We start from the raw sequence: 21,566 nt of genomic DNA on the forward strand, positions 1-21,566 counted from the left end.
GGTGCAATTCACCTCCTCTAACCCCTCCCCAGTCATTTGCCCCCTCTAAACCAAACAGGCCCCATCTTCCCATGGAGGAGCTTTCCGGCCTGTAGCCCTTCCCATCGCTCACTGGCTGAACAAAAGCTGGGGGGTGTCCTGCTGCCCTTTCTGGGGGGAGAAGGGTCTTCTGGCATCTTACCCTTTTTTTTTCAGGGAAGCCCCTCAGCCTGGCTGGAAGGGGCAAGTGTCTTCCTGAGCCCATGCAAACACCCCACAGATCCCCTCCTGGAGAGCTGAGGCCATGGTATGGGGTGGGGGGAGGGGGAAGAGGCTCCTCTGAGTTGGTCTCTCTTGCAGGCTATGTCTACACTGCAGGGGTGCCTCAGCTCCGTTAAGCCAGCGGTGGAGACGGGTTAACAGGGGGGTAAAACCTGGGGGCAGCTGGGTTCGGGACCCCGCCGCAGACCAGAGCTGTGGCGGGGCTCAGCTTCCCCTAGCAACAGGCTGAGGCCTCCGCACTCATTCCATGTGCGGGCTGAGCTGACCCCAGCTCTCCGGAGAGGCGCAGGGAGCGCACCTGCCCCAACCCCCTGCCCTGGCGCTGCGGTCCCGATCCGAGGGGGAAGCGTGTGTGCCTGTAGCCCAGCCACCCCCGGCTCGGCACCATTCGCGGGGTCCCACTTATTTAAAGTTGCAGCCTCCCTAATTTCCTCCGGGAATCCGGGAGGGGCCGGGGGTCGAGGAGCCCGCGCTCTCCAGGCAGCAGAATCGCCTGGGTAATAACGCAGCAGGTTCGGGTTTAAACGAGCTCTTCTCGTCCCCCCTCCGCCGGGCCACGTCCTGCTACAGAGGAGCCCCGGGGCACCGGCAGGGGCTGGTACCTTGGCACCCACCGGATGCCATTTTAGCTTCATCTCCAAACGCCAGGCGCCGGCAGCCCCTGGCGGAGCGGCGTTGGTAGGGAAGGCGCAGGCGGAGCTCGCGTTCGCGGGGCCGGGCCGGGGATGTCCTGCCCGGCCAGCCCCCGCCGCGGTGCGAGGGGCTGAGCGAGCTGCGCCTCCGCCGGTGCCTTGGCGGGGGGAGGCGCTCGCAGCTGCCCGGATTGGGGCGGGGAGCCCCTCCCGGCCGGGAGCGCGGGCAGAGGGGGTGGGCTCGCCCAGGCGCTCCGGAGAGAGGCCATTATCCGGGACCGGCGGCGCCTGGCGGAGCCAGGCTGCCCCGCTGCGCGCACGTTGCGGGCGCTGCTGCTCCGGCTCCCCGGCCCCTGCGCAGGCACCGGGCGGTGGGGTCGCCAGGGCTGAGCGCAGGACGCGCCCACCGACTCGGGTAACCGGCCGCAGGGAGCGGGGGGGAGCCGGGGCACGCACGGGGAGCCGGGGCGGTGGGTGGCAGCTGCCCGCCGGCTCTCACGGTCTCTCTCTCCCGCGCTGCAGAGGGAGCAGGAGATGGACGCCCCGCGGAGCCCCCCGCAGCTGGACCGGGACCTGCTGGAGTCCCCCGAGGGCTGCCCGTCCCCGCTGGAGCTCAAGTCCGCCCCCAGCAAGAAGATGTGGGTCAAGCTGCGGGCGCTGTGAGTAATCCCGGCCTGGCAGAGCAGGGACCCCTGCGCCCCGGAGACCCCTTCCCTCTCCCTGGGTCCCTGCCCCCCACTGCGTCCTGCGCCCCGGAGACCCCTTCCCTCTCCCTGGGTCCCTGCCCCCCACTGCGTCCTGCGCCCCGGAGACCCCTTCCCTCTCCCTGGGTCCCTGCCCCCCACTGCGTCCTGCGCCCCGGAGACCCCTTCCCTCTCCCTGGGGCCCTGCCCCCCACTGCGTCCTGCGCCCCGGAGACCCCTTCCCTCTCCCTGGGGCCCTGCCCCCCACTGCGTCCTGCGCCCCGGAGACCCCTTCCCTCTCCCTGGGGTCCTGCCCCCCACTACCCCCAGGCACTTCCTTCTTCCCAGGGGCTCCTGCATCCCCTTCTCCACTGGGTGTCCCACGCACCCATCCCATCCCCCTTTCTCCCTCTGCATTCCCCCCTCCTCTTACTCCTTCACTGGACCCCCCCCTGCGCCCCAGGGACCCCTACCCCATTTCCCTCTTCCCCCCCGGGTTTTCCTGCTCCTACTGTCCCCCGTGCCCCTCATGCACCTATCCTTCTTCCCTCCACCATGGGCATCCGGTCCCCCCGGGTGCTGACACTACATTTATATTGGGGGTGGTTTTTAGGGGGGAAGATTTGTCTCCTTCCCTGGTTTAAGGGCCCCTGTAAACATGGGCCTGTATGGTGTGTGTGTGTGTGGGGGGGGGCTGTGATAAACTGAGCTCTGTGAGCGGGGGCATGGCTATGGGCACAGCAGTGTCCCAACTGACAGGGGCAATGCCAGTGCTTGATTTATTGCAGAGCCATGTGCTTTGCCCAGTCTATTGAGTCAGTGCATCCAGTTCTCTATTGTCATCTGATGCGAGGCCCTAGATTCTGAGGCTAATTATTATGCAGCTCCTGTGCAATTAATACCCTTGCTGAACATTCTTGTGCTGGCTTGGAGAGCCAGGTTTAAAGGGTGTCCAGCACTCTGTTAAGCCCAGCTTTGCATGGGAGCAGCTCTGTGTGTTGGCAGTTCAGGTATGAGGTATTATTGTCTTTAAACATCTGAGCAAATAGATCATCTTTGCTTTATGCCGCAAGCGTTGTGTCCTGAGCATGCTCCTTAATGAGCATAGCACATATTAGCACCTAGATGAAAGAGGCTAACACCTGTAAGAACTTAATAAGAGATGCACTGTGTTATCTGTCCTCAGCCCAGCGGTATACCTGAGAGAATACACACACATATTCCTTCTGCATGCGCTGAGCTCTTGAGTTTTTCAATATTTAAATACATGAAAAAGAGTAAAATTCAGGGTAAAAAATATGTGCTTTTGAAAGGGCTAATAAACAGTAAGATTAGAAAAGTACGGAGCAAAGCAGGAATTTCCAGTGGAGGGTATTCTCCTGTTCCCATAGGACACCAGGGGACATTGTCAATAGACAGAAAAACTCTGAAATATCTGTGGGTGCAGAATGTCTTGGTAAGTGTGAGATGAAGGCGCTGAGCCTGAAGTGTGTTTGTTGCCCGTGATCTGGAGCGATTAGCTGCATCCCACAAGTCCTCAATAGGCATCCTGTTTACACTACAGTGGAGCAAAAATAATAGTTGCTCTTTGTTATGCCATCTCTGAAACCGTAGACCCCTAGATATGTAGGGCTGGAAGGGACCTGGAGCGGTGGTCTCGCCCAGCCCCTGCACTGAGTGTCACGGGATGGAGCAGGAGCTGTTTCAAGTGTCGATGTGACCAGAGTTTCTTTTAAGACCACCCCTGGGCGGCTGGCGTCTTTCTATCTGATGATGGCTCAGGGCCCACCACCTGAAAGGAATGTTTCCATAGCTGTGGAGAGGGGTGTCTGTGGCTCTCTTTACAGGCAGGCAGAAGTGCTGGGTTCAGGCTGGTGTGGGTCTTGGTATGTTACTTGTGAGTGTCTGCGTAGCCATGCACAGAAGCTGGTCACAAATCATGGCTTTTTAGCCCCAGCCATTACTGGTCTGAAGACGTGTCCCAGAAAGGGCTGATTCTGTCTCGTTCTCTAGGTTTAGAAAGCTCGTTGTCCAATTGGGGGCGGGGGGGGGAGGAGGGAGGAGGGGAGAGAAACGAAACCATGTGGTGAAGGTGATGCAACGGGAATAAATTGTAGCCTGATAATTATTATCTGCGTGTTTGGTGGCTATTTCCTGATAACTCACGTGTGCCTGGCAAATCAGAAGAGGGACTTGAATTATCAAGCAAGGGGCACAGACCTTGGTGTGAGATCAGTGTGGGCCCCGGTCCTTACACCATCCATATGGAGTCCAGTTAGAAGCTGCACAGGTGCATGGGTCTGCATGCATGGGTAGGCTGGAGTAGAGGGTCTGGGCCAGTAATTGTAACAATTATGACTTGTAATGGGTAGATCTAGTTAAGAAATTCGTGAGACCTTTATTAGAGGTACAGCTGATGCAGAACTCCTGTAGCAAGTCCCTTAGCTTTGTTCAGTGACAGTAATTAAACCTGCCTGCGCTGTGGCTGATTGCTGCTCACCACAAGGTCTTAAACTAGTTTCGCTGTCGGAATTTCACTGTCCCAAGAGCCCCGTCTCGGGATACATTTCCTAATGAGCAACTTGCCAGACGGAGTTTTCATTTCCTTTGGCACACATCACCTTCATGCGAAAAAGGCAGCCTCCAAGTCCGGAGAGGGTATCCGTAATTATACCAGCTGTCCGTAACCCTCCGAGGGGCTGTGCTGTTCTCACTGTTCATCTGGGACGAAGTTACCATTGCTATTGGAGAGGCCATATGGACAGTCTCCTGGAAACACGTCTTCTAGTCCTGGGCTAGTCAAGGGGTGGACTGCGGGCAAAGCCAGACCACCAGACACTTTTGACTGGACTCAAAATCTTTTTATTTACTTATTATCATCATCATTATCTTTTTTTATTATTTTCTCTGGAGCCTGGACCTTGACTATACCTTGACCAAGGCATTTGGACCTTGACAAAAAAATAATTGACTATCCCTGTAGTCAATTTCACTCCAGTCACTTCCTGTCTCCTGCTGGAGATCCCTTTGAAGGGAATATTTTGGATCTTTGCCCACGGTTAGGCTCCTCCACTACTGATCAGGGGCGGCTCCAGGCCCCAGCAGGCCAAGCGCGTGCTTGGGGCTGCAAGCCGCAGGGGGCTCTGGTCACGCGGCCTCGGTTGACCTCCCGCAGGCAAACCGCCGGAGGCAGCCTGCCTGCCGTGCTTGGGGCGGCAAAATCCCTAGAGCCGCCCCTGCTACTGATACAGCATCTCACAGAGCCGTGCTGGGGCTGTGGGGAGCTTTTTTCTGCTCAGTGGCCAGCCCCAAGCTCAGTGCACCTTGGCCACCCCAAAAGTGCCAGGGCTAGGGCAGGGATGTGTCCCTTTCTTTGCTCCAGCCAGCCCAGCTGGGCCACTGGGGGAGCACTGAGCTGAGTTGCTCCACTGGCGCATGCTCCCCCAGAGCTTAGCCACAGGCCCTGTAGGGGCTCCACTTAACCCCATCCCCATCTCCTGCAATGCAACCAGTTCTCAAAGCCAGCCTGGGCATGCGCACGTGCGTGTGTTTAACCAGGGTGTGAAAAATTCCTTATATATCTTCTAGTCAGGAACTTAAATTGACTAGTCAGAGGCTGTGAAAAATTCCCTCCTGCTCCTGTATATCCAGGGTGCAGGACCTGGTGAGAAACTAAGTGGGCCCACACTACCACTTCATGGGTGTGTGTGTGTGTGTGCTGCTGTTTCACTAGGGTGTCAGGACTCCTGGTGAGTAGGTTCCATGTTTGAAGGTTCATAGGACACTTCCTTTGGATGCAAATCACTGGGGTTCACAGTCTCTTGGGTTTGGATAAAGTAAAAAATTAACTGGAGGCGACAAGTTTCTCTTTTTGTGCTGGGGACCTGTGGGCTCCTGTGTATAACTTTCAGAGGGTAGCTGTGTTGTTAGTCTATCAGCAAAAACAACAAGGAGTCCTTGTAGCACCTTAGAGACTAACACATTTATTTGGGCATAAGCTTTCATGGGCTATAACCCACTTCATCAGATGCATGGAGCGAAAAATACAGTAGTAGGTATAAATATACAGCACATGGAAAGATGGGATTTGCCTTACCAAGTGGAGGGGTCAGTGCTAACGAGGTCAATTCAATCAGGGTGGATGTGGCCCATTCCCAATAGCTGACAAGAAGGGGTGAATATCAACAGAGGAAAACATTACTTTTTGTAGTGCTAATGAGGCCAATTCAATCAGGGTGGATGTGGGCACTGACCATCACCTACAGCCCCCAACTAAAACCTCTCCAGCGCATCATCAAGGATCTACAACCTATCTTGGAGGACGATCCCTCACTCTCACAGACCTTGGGAGACAAGCCAGTCCTCGCTTACAGACAGCCCCCCAACCTAAGCAAATACTCACTAGCAACCACACACCACACAACAGAAACACTAACCCAGGAACCAATCCCTGCAACAAACCCCGTTGCCAACTCTGTCCGCATATCTATTCAAGGGACACCATCATAGGACCTAATCACATCAGCCACACCATCATGGGCTCATTCACCTGCACATCTACCAATGTGATATATGCCATCATGTGCCAGCAACGCCCCTCTGCCATGTCTATTGGCCAAACCAGACAGTCTCTACGCAAAAGAATAAATGGACACAAATCATTGTAACATTCGAAAACCAGTAGGAGAGCACTTCAGTCTCCCTGGACACTCAATAACAGAAGTGGCAGTTCTTCAACAAAAAAACTTCAGAAACAAATTTCAACAAGAAACTGCAGAACTGGAATTAATTTGCAAACTTGACACCATCAAATTAGGCCTGAATGAAGACTGGGAGTGGCTGGGTCACTACAAAAAGTAATTATTTTTTGCTCCGGGTTGCCCACCCAGCTTACACTCTGGGTTTGGCTGGTTGGTTGCTTGGGCTTGCCCTGGTGCTGTTCTCTTCTGAGTCTGATGTTTTGTTCTGTTGCTTCTCGGCCCCACAGGAGAACAGTAATTGTTGGGGTTCCCAGAGTTCGGTAAAATCCACGTTGGCCACATTTAATTTGGGTGGGAGGGAGTTAAATCGAACTGTAAGAGTCAAGGTGACTTTCACTCTGTAGTGACAAGGGCCTGGTTAGGGTGACCAGATGTCCCGATTTTATAGGGACAGTCCCGATTTTTGGGTCTTTTTCTTATATAGGCTCCTATTACCCCCCCACCCCCGTCCCGATCTGTCACACTTGCTGTCTGGTCACCCTAGGCCTGGCTCTCAGCTTTGATTCTCCCCTTCCCCTTCTTTTGGAGTTAAATCCACTCAGGCTGTTCTATCCAGCCCAGCATCTCCTTAGAGGTGGGCCTGGGCTTGGATCTCTCTTCTGCTGGGATGAACCCCTGGCCCAGGCTGGTGCTCAGAGCCCCACAGCTCTCAGGTGGTCAGTGAGTGGGAGCGTGAGACCTATTCTAGCACTCCTAGTTGTGGTGCTCAGGCCCAGGGTCCCTACACCCAGCACACGGCTGGGCTGAACCCTGACAGGTGGGAGAGGGAGGCGTCTGTATTCAAACCAGAAGTTGTTTGGGAAAACACAACCACACTATCAGGGGCACAGCAGGTTCTCGTGTGAGCTGCTGGCTCAGGAGGCTGGTTAGCTGGGCCTAGGTCCAGGCAGACTCAGCCACTCCTTACGTGGGGGGTTCAAAGCATTCCAATAAGGTGCACCCCCCTATTTTACTTCCCTTATGGTTTGTTGTTTTGCACATGGAGCTAAGACAGTAAAGTGCACGAACAGCATGTGCACCACTATGCCAGGGATCATCGAGGCTGCTCCTGGGGTCCTGAGGGCAGCATCTGAGCCCTGGGAGGGGGGCCAGCCATGTTCACGGCTCCCTGCACTTAGTCCCTGGCCAGGCGGAAGCTGCTTTCCTGAGCCCTGCGGTCCCACAGCTCTGTGCTGCTTCTCTCCTCTCTGTTGGGGCTGGAAAGGAGCTGTTCCGGCTGCTCCAGCTGGACTGTTACAGCTGATCTAGTTGATCCGGGTGTGCGCAGTTGCGTAGCTCGACAGGCCCCCCTGGGTGCTCCAGCCCTGTGGGTGAGGAGGATGTTGGAATAGATCAGAGTCCCAGGGTGCACAGTGCTGCTGAGAACAGGTTCCTTGTCTACGTAGCTGCATGTGCTTCTACACAGGAGCGGATTAGGGATATCCTGCTTCTGGCACCTGGTGGCGAAGTGGGAATGCTTTTCAGGTTGCAGCTGTGAGGAGCTGAGATTTTTCCAGGGTCAGACCAATTTCAATGAAAGCAACAAATAAGGTGTTGGGTAAATCCCATCTTGCTGGAACAGGAGCCAGTCAGAGAGCTGGAAACGGGTGCTGTTTATTCACAGGGAGTGGAGTTAGCCAGTGGAACGTTTTATCAAGGGATGTGGCAGATTCTCCATCTCTCAGAGTCTCTTTCTAAAGGCTGGCTCCGCCAGACATTCTTTGGCTTAAAGCAGGAATTACGGGGTGAAATCTTATGGCTTGTGCTATACAGCAGGTCTGACCAGATTAATAGATTTTAAGGCCAGAAGGGACCGTTCTGATGATCTAGTCTGACTTCCAAAGACTCTCAGCCACTGACTCCTGCCCCCAGCTGCATAACTGGCTCATCACAGTCATTGCTTCTGGCTTTAACATTGATGACTCTCTCCCTTGTCTTACTCAGTCCCTGGTTATTAGCCACCCTGGGGCATGACCCTAGCACTCAAAAGGGAAATGCCCGCCATTTAGTTACCGCAGCTCTAAGATTTGGTTGTAAAGAACCTGTGGAGTGAGCATGTGTGAGTGCTCCACTGCCCCTTAACACATGGAATTGGAGAGATGTGTCAAAGGGCCCATACTGCCATAGTTGAGGGGATTCTCCTTTAGCTCAGGTGGCTGGGTTGTGAGCTCCAGCAGCAGGAAAGCTTGAGTTGTGTCCCTGGGGCTGTAAAGTTTCACGGAGCTGTGCTTTGTAGCACAGGGATGAACTGTGAAATGCGATGAAGCCATGGACAGGGGCGGCTCCAGGCACCAGCGCACCAAGCGCGGGTCTGGGGCGGCAAGCCGCGGGGGGCGGCCTGCCAGTCGCCGTGAGGGCGGCAGTCAGGCTGCCCTCGGCAGCATGCCTGCGGGAGGTCTGCCGGTCCCATGGTTTCAGCGGCAATTCGGTGGCAGGTATGCCGAAGGCGCGGAGCCACTGGACCTCTCGCAGGCATGCCGCCAAATCCGCCTTACCGGTGGACCTCCCGCAGGTGCGCCGCCAAATCCGCATTACCAGCAGACCTCCCGCAGGCACGCCACCGAATCCATGTTACCGGCGGACCTCCCGTAGGCGCGCTGCCAAATCCGCGTTACCGGCGGATCTCCCACAGCCGTGCTGCTGAAAGCTGCCTGGCTGCCATGCTTGGTGTGGCAAAATACATAGAGCCGCCCCTGGCCAGGGACTTCTTACGGAGTTGGCTCACTCAGTAGAGACTTGTGCATTTAGAAAGAGAAGTTGTAGGGTTGATCTCAGCTGGCAGCCTGCTGGGGAGGCTTTGGGTCTATATAACACCTGCTTCTTTTTTAAACAGTTGCGGGGTTTTAACCCTATCATTCCTAAAACGTAACGCCCTCAGCCCGCCGGCTGTGCCGAACTTCACCGTAATGAAGCACTTTGCATGGGGATGTTTCTTGCTGCACCGTGTCTTTCTATCCCCACCAAAGTGCCTGAGAGCAGACCCCACTGGCATCAAGCCAAGATCACTAATCCACATGATGCTGGCGCCTCTTTTGGGGGAGCAGCCGTTGTGCCGAGCCTCCCGGCAGGGGTCACAGCTGATGGCACAGGCAGCACAGAGGGGTAGGAGACTTGCAAAGCTGTGCAATAATTTCTTGTTCTTTTAATTAGCGTATTGACAAATGTAACAACATCTTTAATCCCTGGTAGCTCTGAGACGTCCTGATCTGCTGCAGAACAGAGATTCTGTGCTGCCTTCATTAGCCAGGGCACAAGACGACTAACACAGCCTCTGGCCTCTGCTATTAAAATGATACAGTGGCTGTAGCCTCCCCATGGTCGAGCAGAGGCAGGACTTGGCTGCGGTTATGATATTGGGGGTTCCATGCTGGACACCGATGCACTCTGTAACTTCTAGATTCCTGCCTGGGGTCCCTGCACGTTCTTCCTGTATCCTGGCCTGGATTCGGCAGACGTGGATCAGGCTGGTGGCTGCCCTACTGCCCAGGTCGGAGACCTAACCACACCCTTTGGTGCTGGGGCCAGTAACCCTCTCGGCTACCAAGAGACCAGCCATCCATTGGGAACAGCCCACTGCCTGGAGTGATCAGTCCCAGGAGCAGCCAGGCAAGTGCAACCCAGTGCCTTGCAACTGCTGTCCCAGGTCTGTAGCTTCCACTGGCTCCCATTGAAGCTGAGTGTAATATAGATGAGTCCGCTGTTAGCTCTGCAGTTAACTGCTCTCTAAATGACCTGCTTGTGGCATTCCTTCCCCTGTGGACTGTGGGCCAGATTTTCCAAAGAGCTCAGCCAGGGAAGGGATTCCCCAGTGCTCTCAATGGGAGCGGGTGGGCAGTTGGTGCTCGTGGCTCTGCTGTGTTAGAGTGTCGAGTTCTGGGGGTGCCAGAGCGGCTCCAGAGACCAGCGGGAGCTGCAGGTGCGCAGCTCCTTGGCGAACCAGGCCAGAGGCTTATTAAATACACATCTGTCAGGCTCCATGCCTGTAGGATGTACAATAAGGCCCGGTCCCTGCCCCAAAGAGCTGTGCGATGATACAGAACTCCTCTCAGCTGGGCCGGGTAACCCTTGTTCCCCCCACACTGCCCATGCTTCGGCCTGTAGGTTCCTTAAACAGAGCTGGACAAGAAGGGCAGAATTACTTTGCTTGCCAAGTCCTGTCACGTTGATGTAATACAAATAGCAGCCTCTAGGTGGCGAGTAGCCGCTTCATAGTTAAGGTTGCAACAGGGGTTTCTGTTCAAACCCTAATTGTGAAAGTTCTGTGAAATGCACCTCCGCAGTCAGATGGGGCTGGAAACCACAGTGCTAGTTCTGGGCCCAGGACGGAGTTTGTGATGCACAGTTTTGGTGAAGTGGTTTCTGAGATTTCCCCCGATGCCCCCATGGCCTATGTTAAAAATTTATCTTTTCTTACCACTCTCTTTGCAGGGGGTGGTAGAGCTGTGGTCAGTTCCACTCACACCTCCTGCCAAGATCAGAGCCAGCTCCAAACCAACCCCAATCATGCAGCAGTGATTGGACTTTGGGGGCGATGCTGCAGAGCCATGTGCAGGGAGAGAGAGACTGAAACCTGCCCCCACAAAATACCCTGTTGCCTAAGAGAAGGTGCACTGGGCTGGGTGCCAGCAGACCATGAGTTCAAAACTCCTCTTCTGACAACTGCTGTTAATATTTCTTCACAGCTCTTATTATTGACCAAAGCTGCCTCATTCTGCCCTGGGGGAAAGGGAGCCCTGCAACCCCATCCCGCAGGGAGGAAATCCAGTTAAGGGCACGGTTGAGCCTGCAGCCTTCACTCCAGATTAACCAAACTTTCTGTATGAATAGCTGTGAATCAGTTTTCATTTCACAGTCAAGCGGGCAAGATGTGCGGGGGGGGGGGAAGGATTTGCTGGCCAGTCCTAAATTCACAATTGCAATGAAAGGAGCTAGAGGAGGTGCTGGACATCAGTGAAGTCCAGTTAAAGACTCTGATCGTGATTTGGAGTGTTAAGTAAAATCTAGCCAGTGCTGACTGCTCAGAAGACACCAGGATTCGGAAGCTGTAGGTCAGCATCAGGGGAATAGTGTGTGTGCGGGGGGATAGCCCAGGGTTGTGGGTTGGGGTTTGGTGGCATCAGTAGAACTGTAGGTGGAACCCAGGAATGGGATAGGTGGGGCTGTGGGTCAGAGTTGAGGGGTACTGGCAGAGCTGTGAGTGTAGGGTGCCCAGGGCTGGGATAGCAGGGGCTGTGGGTCGGGATTGAGGAGCATTGGCAGAGCTTCAGGTGGGGGGAGTCCAGAGCTGGGGGAGGATGGGAGCTGTGAGTCAGGGTTGAGGGACACTGGCAGAGCTGCAGGAGCCCAGGGCTGGGGGAGGAGCGGGGCTGTGGGTCAGGGTTGAGGGGCACTGGCAGAGCTGCGGGAGCCCAGGGCTGTGGGACGAGGTGGGCTGTGGGTCAGGATTGAGGGGCACTGGCAGAGCTGTGGGAGCCCAGGGCTGGGGGAGGAGGGGGGCTGTGGCTCCGGGTTGAGGGGCACTGGCAGAGCTGGGGTGTTGAGACAGTAGGAGGTTGGTAGTTCAGAACAAGGGGCACCAGAAGGGCATGTGTGTTACGGTGTACGGAGAGCCCAGGGCTGGGATAGCTGGGGCTGCGAGTGGGAATTGAGGGGCATAGGCAGAACTGGGGGGAGTGGGGTGGGGGGTGTGTGCGTTGGGATTGAGGGGAACTGGCAGAGCTGTGTTAATGAAGCTTTCGCGGCACCCACTAGCATGATTTGACTGCAGCCTGTTACTGGATGTAAGCATAAAATAGCTTTCACCACTATATATATATTTAAAGAGAGAAACTGAAGTTAACTGAGTGACAACGCAGGCGGCTGGGAGGCGAATTATTTTTTCCTTTTAATCTTTGCATGAATTTCCGCGCTCGTGATCTGCACTTGCCTTTGAAACGAGAGGAGAATTTTTGATTGTGTTTCAGCATTTCCCGCCTACTGATCTAACACTAACTACAAAGCAGAGGCTGGTGCAGGAGCAGCCCTACAGGGGGGTTTAAATGCCTGGATCTCGGGGACGGGAAGAAATCTCTGGCTTGTATTGAGGCTAGAAAACTGCGCGTTCTCTGGGGACGGGGCAGTCTGGAGGGGATGAGCCTTTGGTTTATCAGTGCAGGTTCTTCTAGACATCCAGCGCCTGGTGGTGTCTGTGGGGTCGCCCTGTCTGAGATCCTGTTGACAGAACTGGGGAAGAGGGGGAGGGGAGACCAGCTGTTTATTGGTACTTGCTTCTCTGTCTGCTCTGCAACCCTTGCAAACATTTGCCTGCAGACTCCATATGTTGCCAAGGGTTAAGTACATGTAGGATGGGAGCGGGGGTTGGGGAGGGGAGCTCTCAGTATAACAGATAAGTCACATCAAGGGGATATTGCTGGCCCCCTCCCCTAATATATTTCCATAAATCAAGTGGCCTGTCTGTGCCCAGTTTAGCGAGGCAGCGGCGCTCCACTCCCCTGTGCTGCACAGTACTTACAGCTCCTGCCTTCCTGCCCTTATGTCCCTGGTTCCTTGCTGCAGTCTCTGATGAGTCTGCCTCCTCCTTGCTGCACGGCTGGCTCCTGACAGCTCCGGGAGATGCGCTGCACTTGGCCGTTTTCTTTCTTTTCTAAAATGCCCCCTTCTTCCCCGCATAGGGGCCAGTTTAGTGTATTTTCTGCTGGAAGTTGATTTCCTCAAAGCTTGGGGCGACGCTCAGAGTTCTGGAGTGTGGCGGTGGGAGGTGCTTGGACCGGGAATCATCAGCTGTATTAAAATGGCGCCTCCCCAAGGACAGAATTTTCATCAGGGCTGTGGGTCCGGCCTCCCTTCTCTGGGGACAGAGTTTGCAGGCACAGACCGGAATGGGAAGCGCCAATGGGAGCATGGTGCCCCTCACCCGCTCAGGAGTCCCAGGCATTTGGGTTTGCACCCCCCCATCACAGCCCCCACAAGGGCCCATTACGAGCAGAAGGCCTCAGAACTTCCCCCAGCAATCCCGACAGTGACGAATATTTCCTCTGCACCTGCAGCTGCGGGGCTGCATAGGGGAGCTGTATGCCTGTGTGACCCATGCCTAAGAGCTAAAGGGTTGAGACTATGTTCCCATGGACCTTTCCCCCTTTCCTGGAGGCAGGCCAGGGCATGGCTGGCGCAAGGACTCCTGGATGCTTCGCTTCGGGGCAGTGCCCTGCTTTGCTGTGCATGTGACCTCTCTCCCTGTCCTCCGGATGGCTGTTACTGCCCCCTTGGGAAGGGCTTGGAGATCAGAGGTGGAAAGAAGCTGGACTGGGCCAGACTTTCAAAAGTGCTCAGCTCCTATTGTTCTGAACTGGGAGATGTGGGAGGGGGAGTTCTCCATTGTTCCGAATGGCGGGGGAAGAGTTCTCCATTGTTCTGAATGGCGGGGGAGGAGTTCTTCACGTGAGTGTGCTGTGAATATTCAGGTGCCAGCAATGGGAGGGAACATGTGAGGGATCTTCCATCCCAACCGGCCTGTCTCTGGGTGTCAGCCTGGCATGACCCCCTTAGCTCTCAGATGCCCTGACCATCTGTGGGCTGCTTTGCTGATCCGCTGGGCAGTCGCTTCTCTGCCAGACCCACGCTGCGTCCCCACCTCTCGCCTGGCGATGGCATCATGGCTCCCAACTTCTCTGAAACCCCTTCCCGGTGCCATCGTCCCACGGTGGGCTGGCTGGGCTGCCGGGGTGAGGAGCTGGGGGTGGGATGGAGGGGATTCTGTGCAGCTGGGCCAGCAGAGTGCTAGACTCCGTGCCACTGCTCTGTCTCTATTTTTCCTCTCCTCCGTGTGGCTGTTGGGATGATAACTCCGGTTTAAAGGATGCTCACTGAGTGCCCAGCAGTCTGCTGGTCCATGCTGGCAGGGGGACTGGCCATCTGGGGTGCCCCCTTGCCCACTGCCCCCCACACCTAGTGCACCCCCACGTCTAGGGAGGCAGCTCTGGGGTCCACTGACCCGTCTTAGCAAACACTCCCTGGAGGAGCTGGGGCAGGTGATTCCTGGCCTGTACTCTGCCCCGGTCACTCCATTGCTGGCTGCTCCGGGGAGGAGCTGGGCACTGCTAGCAGAGGGGTGTGGCTGTGTGCTGAGATGCACATTTTGAAACTGTTCTCTTGCTGAGTTTGGATCTAAATGAGGGCTGGAGGAGGGAGTGACCCACAGCAGATGGCAGCATGTATGATGGGGGGAGGGGCATGTGTGTCTGTCTGTCTGCCTGTGTGAAGCTGTCTGGTTTTATGTGATTTGCTAAGTGCTGAGAGATTAAGTAAAACAATAGCCAGCCCCATACTGAGATACCAAGTGCTCCCACTGGGGGTTTGGGAACGGATTGACACCCGCTACCTGCTGGCTGGCCTGGTATCAGCAAGAGGGTCGCTGAAATCTGTGCTAGAGACCGCACTGCCTGGGACTGCCCTCCTGCATCCCCGCAGGCTTCCCAATCACAAGTTACCTCCCCGGGGCAAACTTGCCCCTGTCAAGTGGGCTTGGCTGTTTGGTGGCTTTGTGCCTCGGCTGATATATCAGACCCACCCCTGGGCCGGCACCAGCGACGGGGGCTGCTTCCCACCCTGGGATATTTTTGAGTGTTCAGTGGTTTGTCCCTGTCTCAAACTGGGACAAAATGTACAAATCTTGAAAATATTTGCAAACGAACCCCCCATTCACCCAAAAGAATTCCCATTTGGGTGAATGGAAACGTTTTGTTTTGATTTAAATCTTTTTTGTCTAATAAGCCTAAATTTGAGAACAAAATGTCATTTTGAATCAGGAAAGCTCAGATTTTCTGTTGTTAAAATGTTTCGATTTGACATTTTCTAAACGTCAAAACTCTTTCCCCATCTCTCTGAGGCGGGAGGTTGATCAGATCCAACCCTGTTTCACCAACAGTTTTGGTTTCAACCAACCAACAATTTTCAATTAAAATGTTTGACTGAAAAATTCACACGTATCTCTAGCAGCGACTCTATGGAGTGGGACCTCTGCGCTCCCATTGCCTTGGCAGGACAGAGCTGCTGGTGAAATGACTGGGCTGAAAGCACTGCTGGTGACCTGTGGTGGGGAGGAGTGGGAGGACCTGGATGCATTGCGAACAGAAATGATTCGGTGGACGAGCTGGTGGGTGCTTGACGTGAGTTGTGCTGTGAAAGGCCATTCGCTTTATGCAGAGACCCTCTTGCCCAGCTTGGCACCCAGAGTGCGTCAGAGTTGATGCTGCTTCCTGAGGTCATGAAAACAAGTGCGTGGTGCCCCCCCTCCCCATTTTTTCCTTCTGTTAGCCCAGCCAGAGCAGCCCAGCCCAGGGGCGGGAGGCGGGTGGGCAGCCATCGTCTCTTCCTCCTTTTGCATCGTCCCCTGAAGGTGATGGGCCTGAACTGGTGTCTAGGGCGGGATTTGGCCTGTAGAGCTGTTATTCCTGGTGGGGAGAGAGCCCAGTGCCTCTCACCTCCCTGGCCGGGTTTGCAGGGCTGGTAGGTGGAAACACCCCCACACCCCCCGTTCTCTCTGGCAAGGGAAGCGTGTGTGCTCACAAGGGGACGGAGCTTCCTCCCAGGGTCATTTTCACAGTCGTGCAGTCTGCAGAGCAGAGCCGCACTCAAAAGCTTCCCAGAGCTTTGAAGTCGGCATCTCCGTTTCCTTGCCGGCCCCGTCCCGCCTGTCTCACTCGTCCCTTGAATCACTGCTTGCAACCGGGGATGAACAAGGAGAAAGGAGAATTGGGAATGCGACACATGTTGTGGCCAGAGACCTTATGGGGCCTGGATGTGGTCCAGAGAGAGGGTCTGGGGATTCCGCAGCCTGCAGTTGTCACACTGGGTGTGCTGCCTCCTAGCTACGTCCATCAGGACCCCAAGGCTTGATTGGCCAAGTGCCCCCAGCTCCAGCAGGGCCAACGGGAACAGTGGGTGCTTGCACCTTTGGAAATGACACCCTGAGTGACTATATGGGTGGGGATGTGGCAGGTTCTAGGCTGGTGCTGAGCTGCTACCTGGACAATATCAGCTCTCCATCCTTGGGCTTTACAAGGGAGGAGGGAATGGTTAGCCCCCTGGGATGGATAGAGAAACTGAGGCACAGGGAGGCGAAGGGACTTGCCCAAGGTTGCCAAGCAGACTAGTGGGAGAGCTGGGACTAGAAGGCAGGTCTCCTGAGTCCCAGTCCAGTGCTCTTTCCATTTGGCCACACCACCTCCCTTGGCCTGCTAGTACCATTGCTGTCCTTTGGACCGCTGGACCTGCCTGGTTGCCTTTAACCTGGCTAGCTACGAACTGAGCCTATCGCACCTGCTGCTCCCATGGGCACCCAGCTGATTCTCTGGCTTGGTGGAGCCTTGGCAGGTCAGATGCCCCTCCCAAGCAGTTCAGGCCTGGGTTTCTGCATGTCCAGAGCAGCCAGGACCATCTCTCTGGTGTTTCTAGCAGGAGGCACCAACTGGAGACAAACCTGCCCTGCCCTTCCCCACAAGTGCATAACCCTCCGAGGAGTTGGAGTGCGAGACAGGCAGCCTGAGTTCCATGCTCAGCTCTGCCACCGATTTAGTGATGGGCCTGATATGGCTCCCATTGAGCCCACAGGGAGCTGGAGGACACCCCCCTCCCCCCCGCGAAGTGCTGGGGAAAGGCTGAGGGGACATGTTCCATCTGCCTGTTCACTGGAGATTCCCCCCTGCTTGGAGAGAGATGCGTGTACAACAATAGATCCTTGAGGAGAACTCCCATGCAGACTGGAGAGGGAACAAAATAATAAGCCAAGGCAACGCTTCCGATTAATGCACCCTCCCCGTTAGGCCAACTCCCCCGCAGAGTCTGCGGGAGATCTCCCCTGCACTCTGGAGGCTCCTCCAGGACTAGGGCACATGTCCAACGAGGTGCACCTGTCTGCAGAATTCCCTTGGGGCTCCATGCAGGTGCAGGGGGCTACAGGATCAGAGCTGCCACGTCCTGGGTAACTATCACTGCAATGGAGGAAGTAGAATGGGTGCGAAGTCTCTGTGTCAGATTGCAAGGCACCTGCTTAGATTGTATTAACAAAATGCCCAGCCTGAGCAAAGGGACTGGCGAAGCGGGAGAGTGGAGGCTGGTTGGAAATAGAACATATGCTCCTGATTGGCTGCTTCATGATGGAAAAAAGCGACAGGTCAGTTTATATAGATGTGAGCTCTTTGGTGCAGGGAGCAGCTCTGTGTTCTGCGTTTGTGCAGCACCTGGCACCATCTGGGGCCTGGTCCATGAGTGGGGCTTCTAGCAGCTACAGTTATACAAATAAATAATAATATAGAACTTGCCTGTCACGTTTCTCCATCACGAAGCAGCAAGTAAGTACGTGAAGTACATGTTCACATGTGGGTGTTTTCTGCTTGTTCTTCTTTCTTTAGAAATACAAGGTGCTGGTCGATCCTGGATTTGCTAGAGGATCCATTGGAAGTCTCATAGATGTGGATTGTGAGCTGTGTAAAGGAAGGGGAGGGTGGGTTTAATCTTTAACAAAGACCTCTTTTCTCCTAAGTGTTTCTTGGTCATTTGAATTAAATTAATAATAATAACCCCCAACCAAACCCTGATCCAAAGATTTATAAAGAGAATAAAATAATAAAACCTGTCCTCTGAAATACCAGGGTTTTTTCTGATGTGTCTTATCACCTGTCGAGCTTTTCATGAAAAATGAGACCTGAACTTCGACACAGATGAGGTTCTGGTCTCCTTGGACAAGAGCAGAACTATTGCTTTGTTGGTGTAGCAGCAAATGCAGAGTAATGCTTGCTTGTCATGGGTGACTTATTTCTGTTTAATTAAAAAACAAACATGGAAATTAGTTGCCAAAATTGTCAGGGACACTTTCAATCTGCACTGTTAAAATTACGGAGTCGGGGGAACAGAAACGAAGGTTCAAACAGAACTGTTTGTCAGGCTATCCTGCAGGTACGTAGCGTTTGATGTTCTTGGGGCTTGGTATAAATGTGTAGCTAATAATGCCTTGCTGTTCGTGGCATGCATCGAGGGTGGCTGAGCTAATGTTACCGCTGGAGCCTTATCGTTTGTGGCTCCTGAGTTCCTCTTTTGATCTTTGTTTTGTTTTCCAACCAGTGAGCCTGCTGCAGTGCCGGGCAGTGTTGTATGTGAATAGGGGTATTGTGAGAGCTGTGGACAAGAAGGGAGGTGAATGAGGCCAGAGCCCATCTCCAGTGAGTTACCTACTGGGCTGGGGAGGTGACGCGGAGCACTGAAAGGAGACATTGAAATTAACCACACTGGGGCACCTGTGTAATCCATCCTGCAAAGGGGCTCTGCTCTCGCCTTGCCCATGGGGACTTGGGGACCCTTCCTCACTTCTTTTGGTTCTCCCTGGTCTGAACTTGTTCACCAGGCACTGGGATTTTCTCAGTACCTTCTGGCCCTCATTTAATATTCCCGTTAGGCTCAGTGGCGACTGGCTCAGAATGTCCCACTTATCTCCCCATAACCCCCAGAGCGCCGACCACTGCAGACGAGGGGCTCTGGCACAACAGCAGCAATGAAACAGAATCTTGGAAAGAGAAGTGAGGGATATTTAAACAGGCGTGAAATAAATGGGAAGAGAAATGGTGGCACTTGGGGGAGGGGTGGGGAGCTGACTGGGGTTGGGGAAGGAGGGTGAGCTGAGCAGCATCTTACTGAGCTGCAAAAATATTACATAGTGGCAATGGACTGGAAAGAGCTGGGTTCCTGTAGATGGGGGAGTATCCGGTGCGTATGAGCCTTGCAGGCAGCCCTAAGCCCTGTTGTACAGGGTTTCTGCTTATTTCCTGGAAACCTCGGCCCTCCAGAGGAGAATCACAGCTTCAGGCAAATTTGCAAACAGCCTCATCTTCTCCTTGGCCCTGGGGTACAATCCTCTGCATGTTTCTGCCTCAGTCCCAGGCTGCCGGGGTGAGGGGCTGCAGGGAATGCTGGCCCCCGACTGGGCCTAGGGAAGGAGCAGATTCAAGGACTGCGGCGTGGTTCCAGATAGGAACTGGAAAGTGGAACTCTTCGGGCCAGGTGCTGTATGCAGCACAAAGGGCCGGGTTCAAAATCTTGGGGTTCCTCTTAAAATCTCAAAACAAAATGGGTGACTCTACGGGGGTGGGGGAGGGAACATAGAATAAACTTGGGAGAGTGAGTGACTAATAAACCAATGCCATCCGTTAGGTCAGACACCCCGCCTCCGGGGTATCTTAGCAGGCGTGTCCCTGTGATCCTCAGTCTTTCCCTCATGGCTGAGTGGCTAATGAGGTAATATGTTCTAGCATCAGCTCCTTCCCAGCTCTCCATTCAGTTTGTCAAGGCAAGCTCCAACCCGCTGCGAAAAGCTGGCTGGGTAGCCCTTAAGAGCTGACGTGCTGGGTAGAGACACCCTCACTGGAATCCCTGTGCTGTCTGCAGCTTCAGCCCAATCTGCCTCTGCATGGCCTGCTGCCTCCAGGCTATCTACTGTCTTGAAAGATCCCCCAGCCCTGTACTAAATCTTCACAAAGAAATCATTGGCCTATAGGAACCTAAAACAACCCTTGCTACCAAGCAGATCCTTTCCAGCGAGAGTTATCGGGCTCCTGTACCTAGTGTGCCAGGCTGCCACCCCAGGCACACTGGATGCAGTTCTCTGATCCTTTATTTTCCCCACGGGGCTAATAAAGCTTCATCAGCCTCAAACTTAAAACTGTACCGAACTTTTGCCCAGTATGACCCGAACAATCACATACCAGAAATGGAAATGAGTCCTGGCCCCTGCTCACCAACAGATGTCAGCAGAGAGCTCCCTTCCCTATGGTACCTCTATCCATCCTGCATTCCATACCCGCTCTAGGTTGCTCTTCTCCCTGTTCATCAATAGGGGTCAGTAGCGAGCTCCCTACTATCAAGGGCTTCAGGCTACAGGGTTTATAAACGCTTGGGCTGATTTCTCTCAAAGCTATAATGGCTCCATTGCAGCTGGATTTGGGGAAAGAAGTTTAGCATTGCAGTGGGCATGCATGTGTATGTGGGGGGCACTGCTGCCTTCTTCTGGATGGCATTAGAACCGTTCAGCCATGTGTCATGAGCCCGGTACTGTCGACAACTGATGGGGATTCTCCTGTAGCCTGAGTGGTGAGGGGCTGGGCTTTTGGACCTGGAAGATCTTAGCTCTGTCACTGCAAAGTTCTGATTCTTCACGGTGAGCAGCAAAATGACAACTGTGAAGTCCTGCTTGGCCACAGATTTGTTACAGACTCGGGTTTCCTAGGTGCAGGATGAGTCATTTCACCAGATGATGGAAGCTGAGGCTGTCATGTGGCTGGCACTTAACCTGGGCTATTTCTGAGCCACCTCTCTGGGCACAGCAGTGCTGTTCTCTGTGCTCTAAGGCCATGTGGATTCAGGGAGACCCCTATTACCCTCTTAGTATTACTGCCACTTCGCTGCTCACTTTCAGAACTTTCTTCTTAGGTTCAGTCTCTATGAGAATTTACTGTAGCTTCCCTGGCTTCAGGGAGTCCATTTAAAGGCTACTTTTCTCCTGAGATGCCATGGGCATTGCAGCTCTCCAGAGACACTGTCCTGCTCCTTCACAGCTGCCTCCATCCAACCCCAGCACCCCCAGCTCACGCTACCCCAACCGTCAGGGTTGCACTCCTAGCTCTGGCTCCCACTTGGGACGTGATTGGTCAGCTTCTGATGCCGATGCCCCTGCATTGGCTGACTTCTTGATACAGTGGGAGGGTCTGTTGGAAGATTGTTTCAACCATCAGCTGTCAATCAGGGTGTTTGATGGACAGGCCGGACCACTCACCCCAAGAGCTACCCAGGTAGGACTCCTCCCTGGAAGAGCTACTGAGGCAGGACTCCTCCCTGAGTCTGTTGTGTGAGTGGTGTCCGTGAATCAAGACTGCAATGCTGGTCTCAACTCTCATTCACCCCTTTTAGCTCCATGAAAAGGCTCTGAGAGGCCGTTGGCATGTGCTCCATGGGGAAGCCAGGTCTTGCAATTTACAGATTTATTAGAACGTGGAGGCTGATAGGGAAAGAAATTCATCCATTATTTTAATTAGCTTGTCCATTGATCTATCAGTTAGATCATGCAGCTGGGAGGCTGGACTCTTGGGTTCTGTTCCTGGTTGTGCTGATGACTTGCTGTGGCCTTTACTGTTCTGTGGCTCAGTTTTCCCCTTTGTCTAATGTTACAGCCCCTGGCTCCCAGGAGGGTGCTGTGTGTTGCTATGTCA

At 54.3% G+C, this 21,566-nt stretch overlaps 1 protein-coding gene across 3 annotated transcripts in view; it reads left to right on the top strand.

Annotated features, from left to right (window-relative positions):
- Positions 1 to 693: 693 nt before the first annotated feature.
- Positions 694 to 21,566, top strand: part of PDE1B (phosphodiesterase 1B) — a 142,152-nt gene continuing 121,279 nt past the window's right edge. For 2 of the 3 annotated variants that reach the window (XM_044995356.1, XM_044995355.1), the window contains exons 1-2: positions 694 to 758; positions 1,416 to 1,552. In XM_044995356.1, coding sequence (XP_044851291.1) covers positions 1,428 to 1,552 — 125 coding nt within the window. In that variant the 5' untranslated portion in view covers positions 694 to 758; positions 1,416 to 1,427. Of the gene's footprint in view, positions 759 to 1,093; positions 1,309 to 1,415; positions 1,553 to 21,566 lie in introns of those variants that run through there. The other variant, XM_044995362.1, reaches the window with a different exon arrangement.

This window comes from Mauremys mutica, chromosome 20 (genome assembly GCF_020497125.1).
Source record: "Mauremys mutica isolate MM-2020 ecotype Southern chromosome 20, ASM2049712v1, whole genome shotgun sequence".
In the NCBI taxonomy this organism is placed as follows: domain Eukaryota; kingdom Metazoa; phylum Chordata; order Testudines; family Geoemydidae; genus Mauremys; species Mauremys mutica.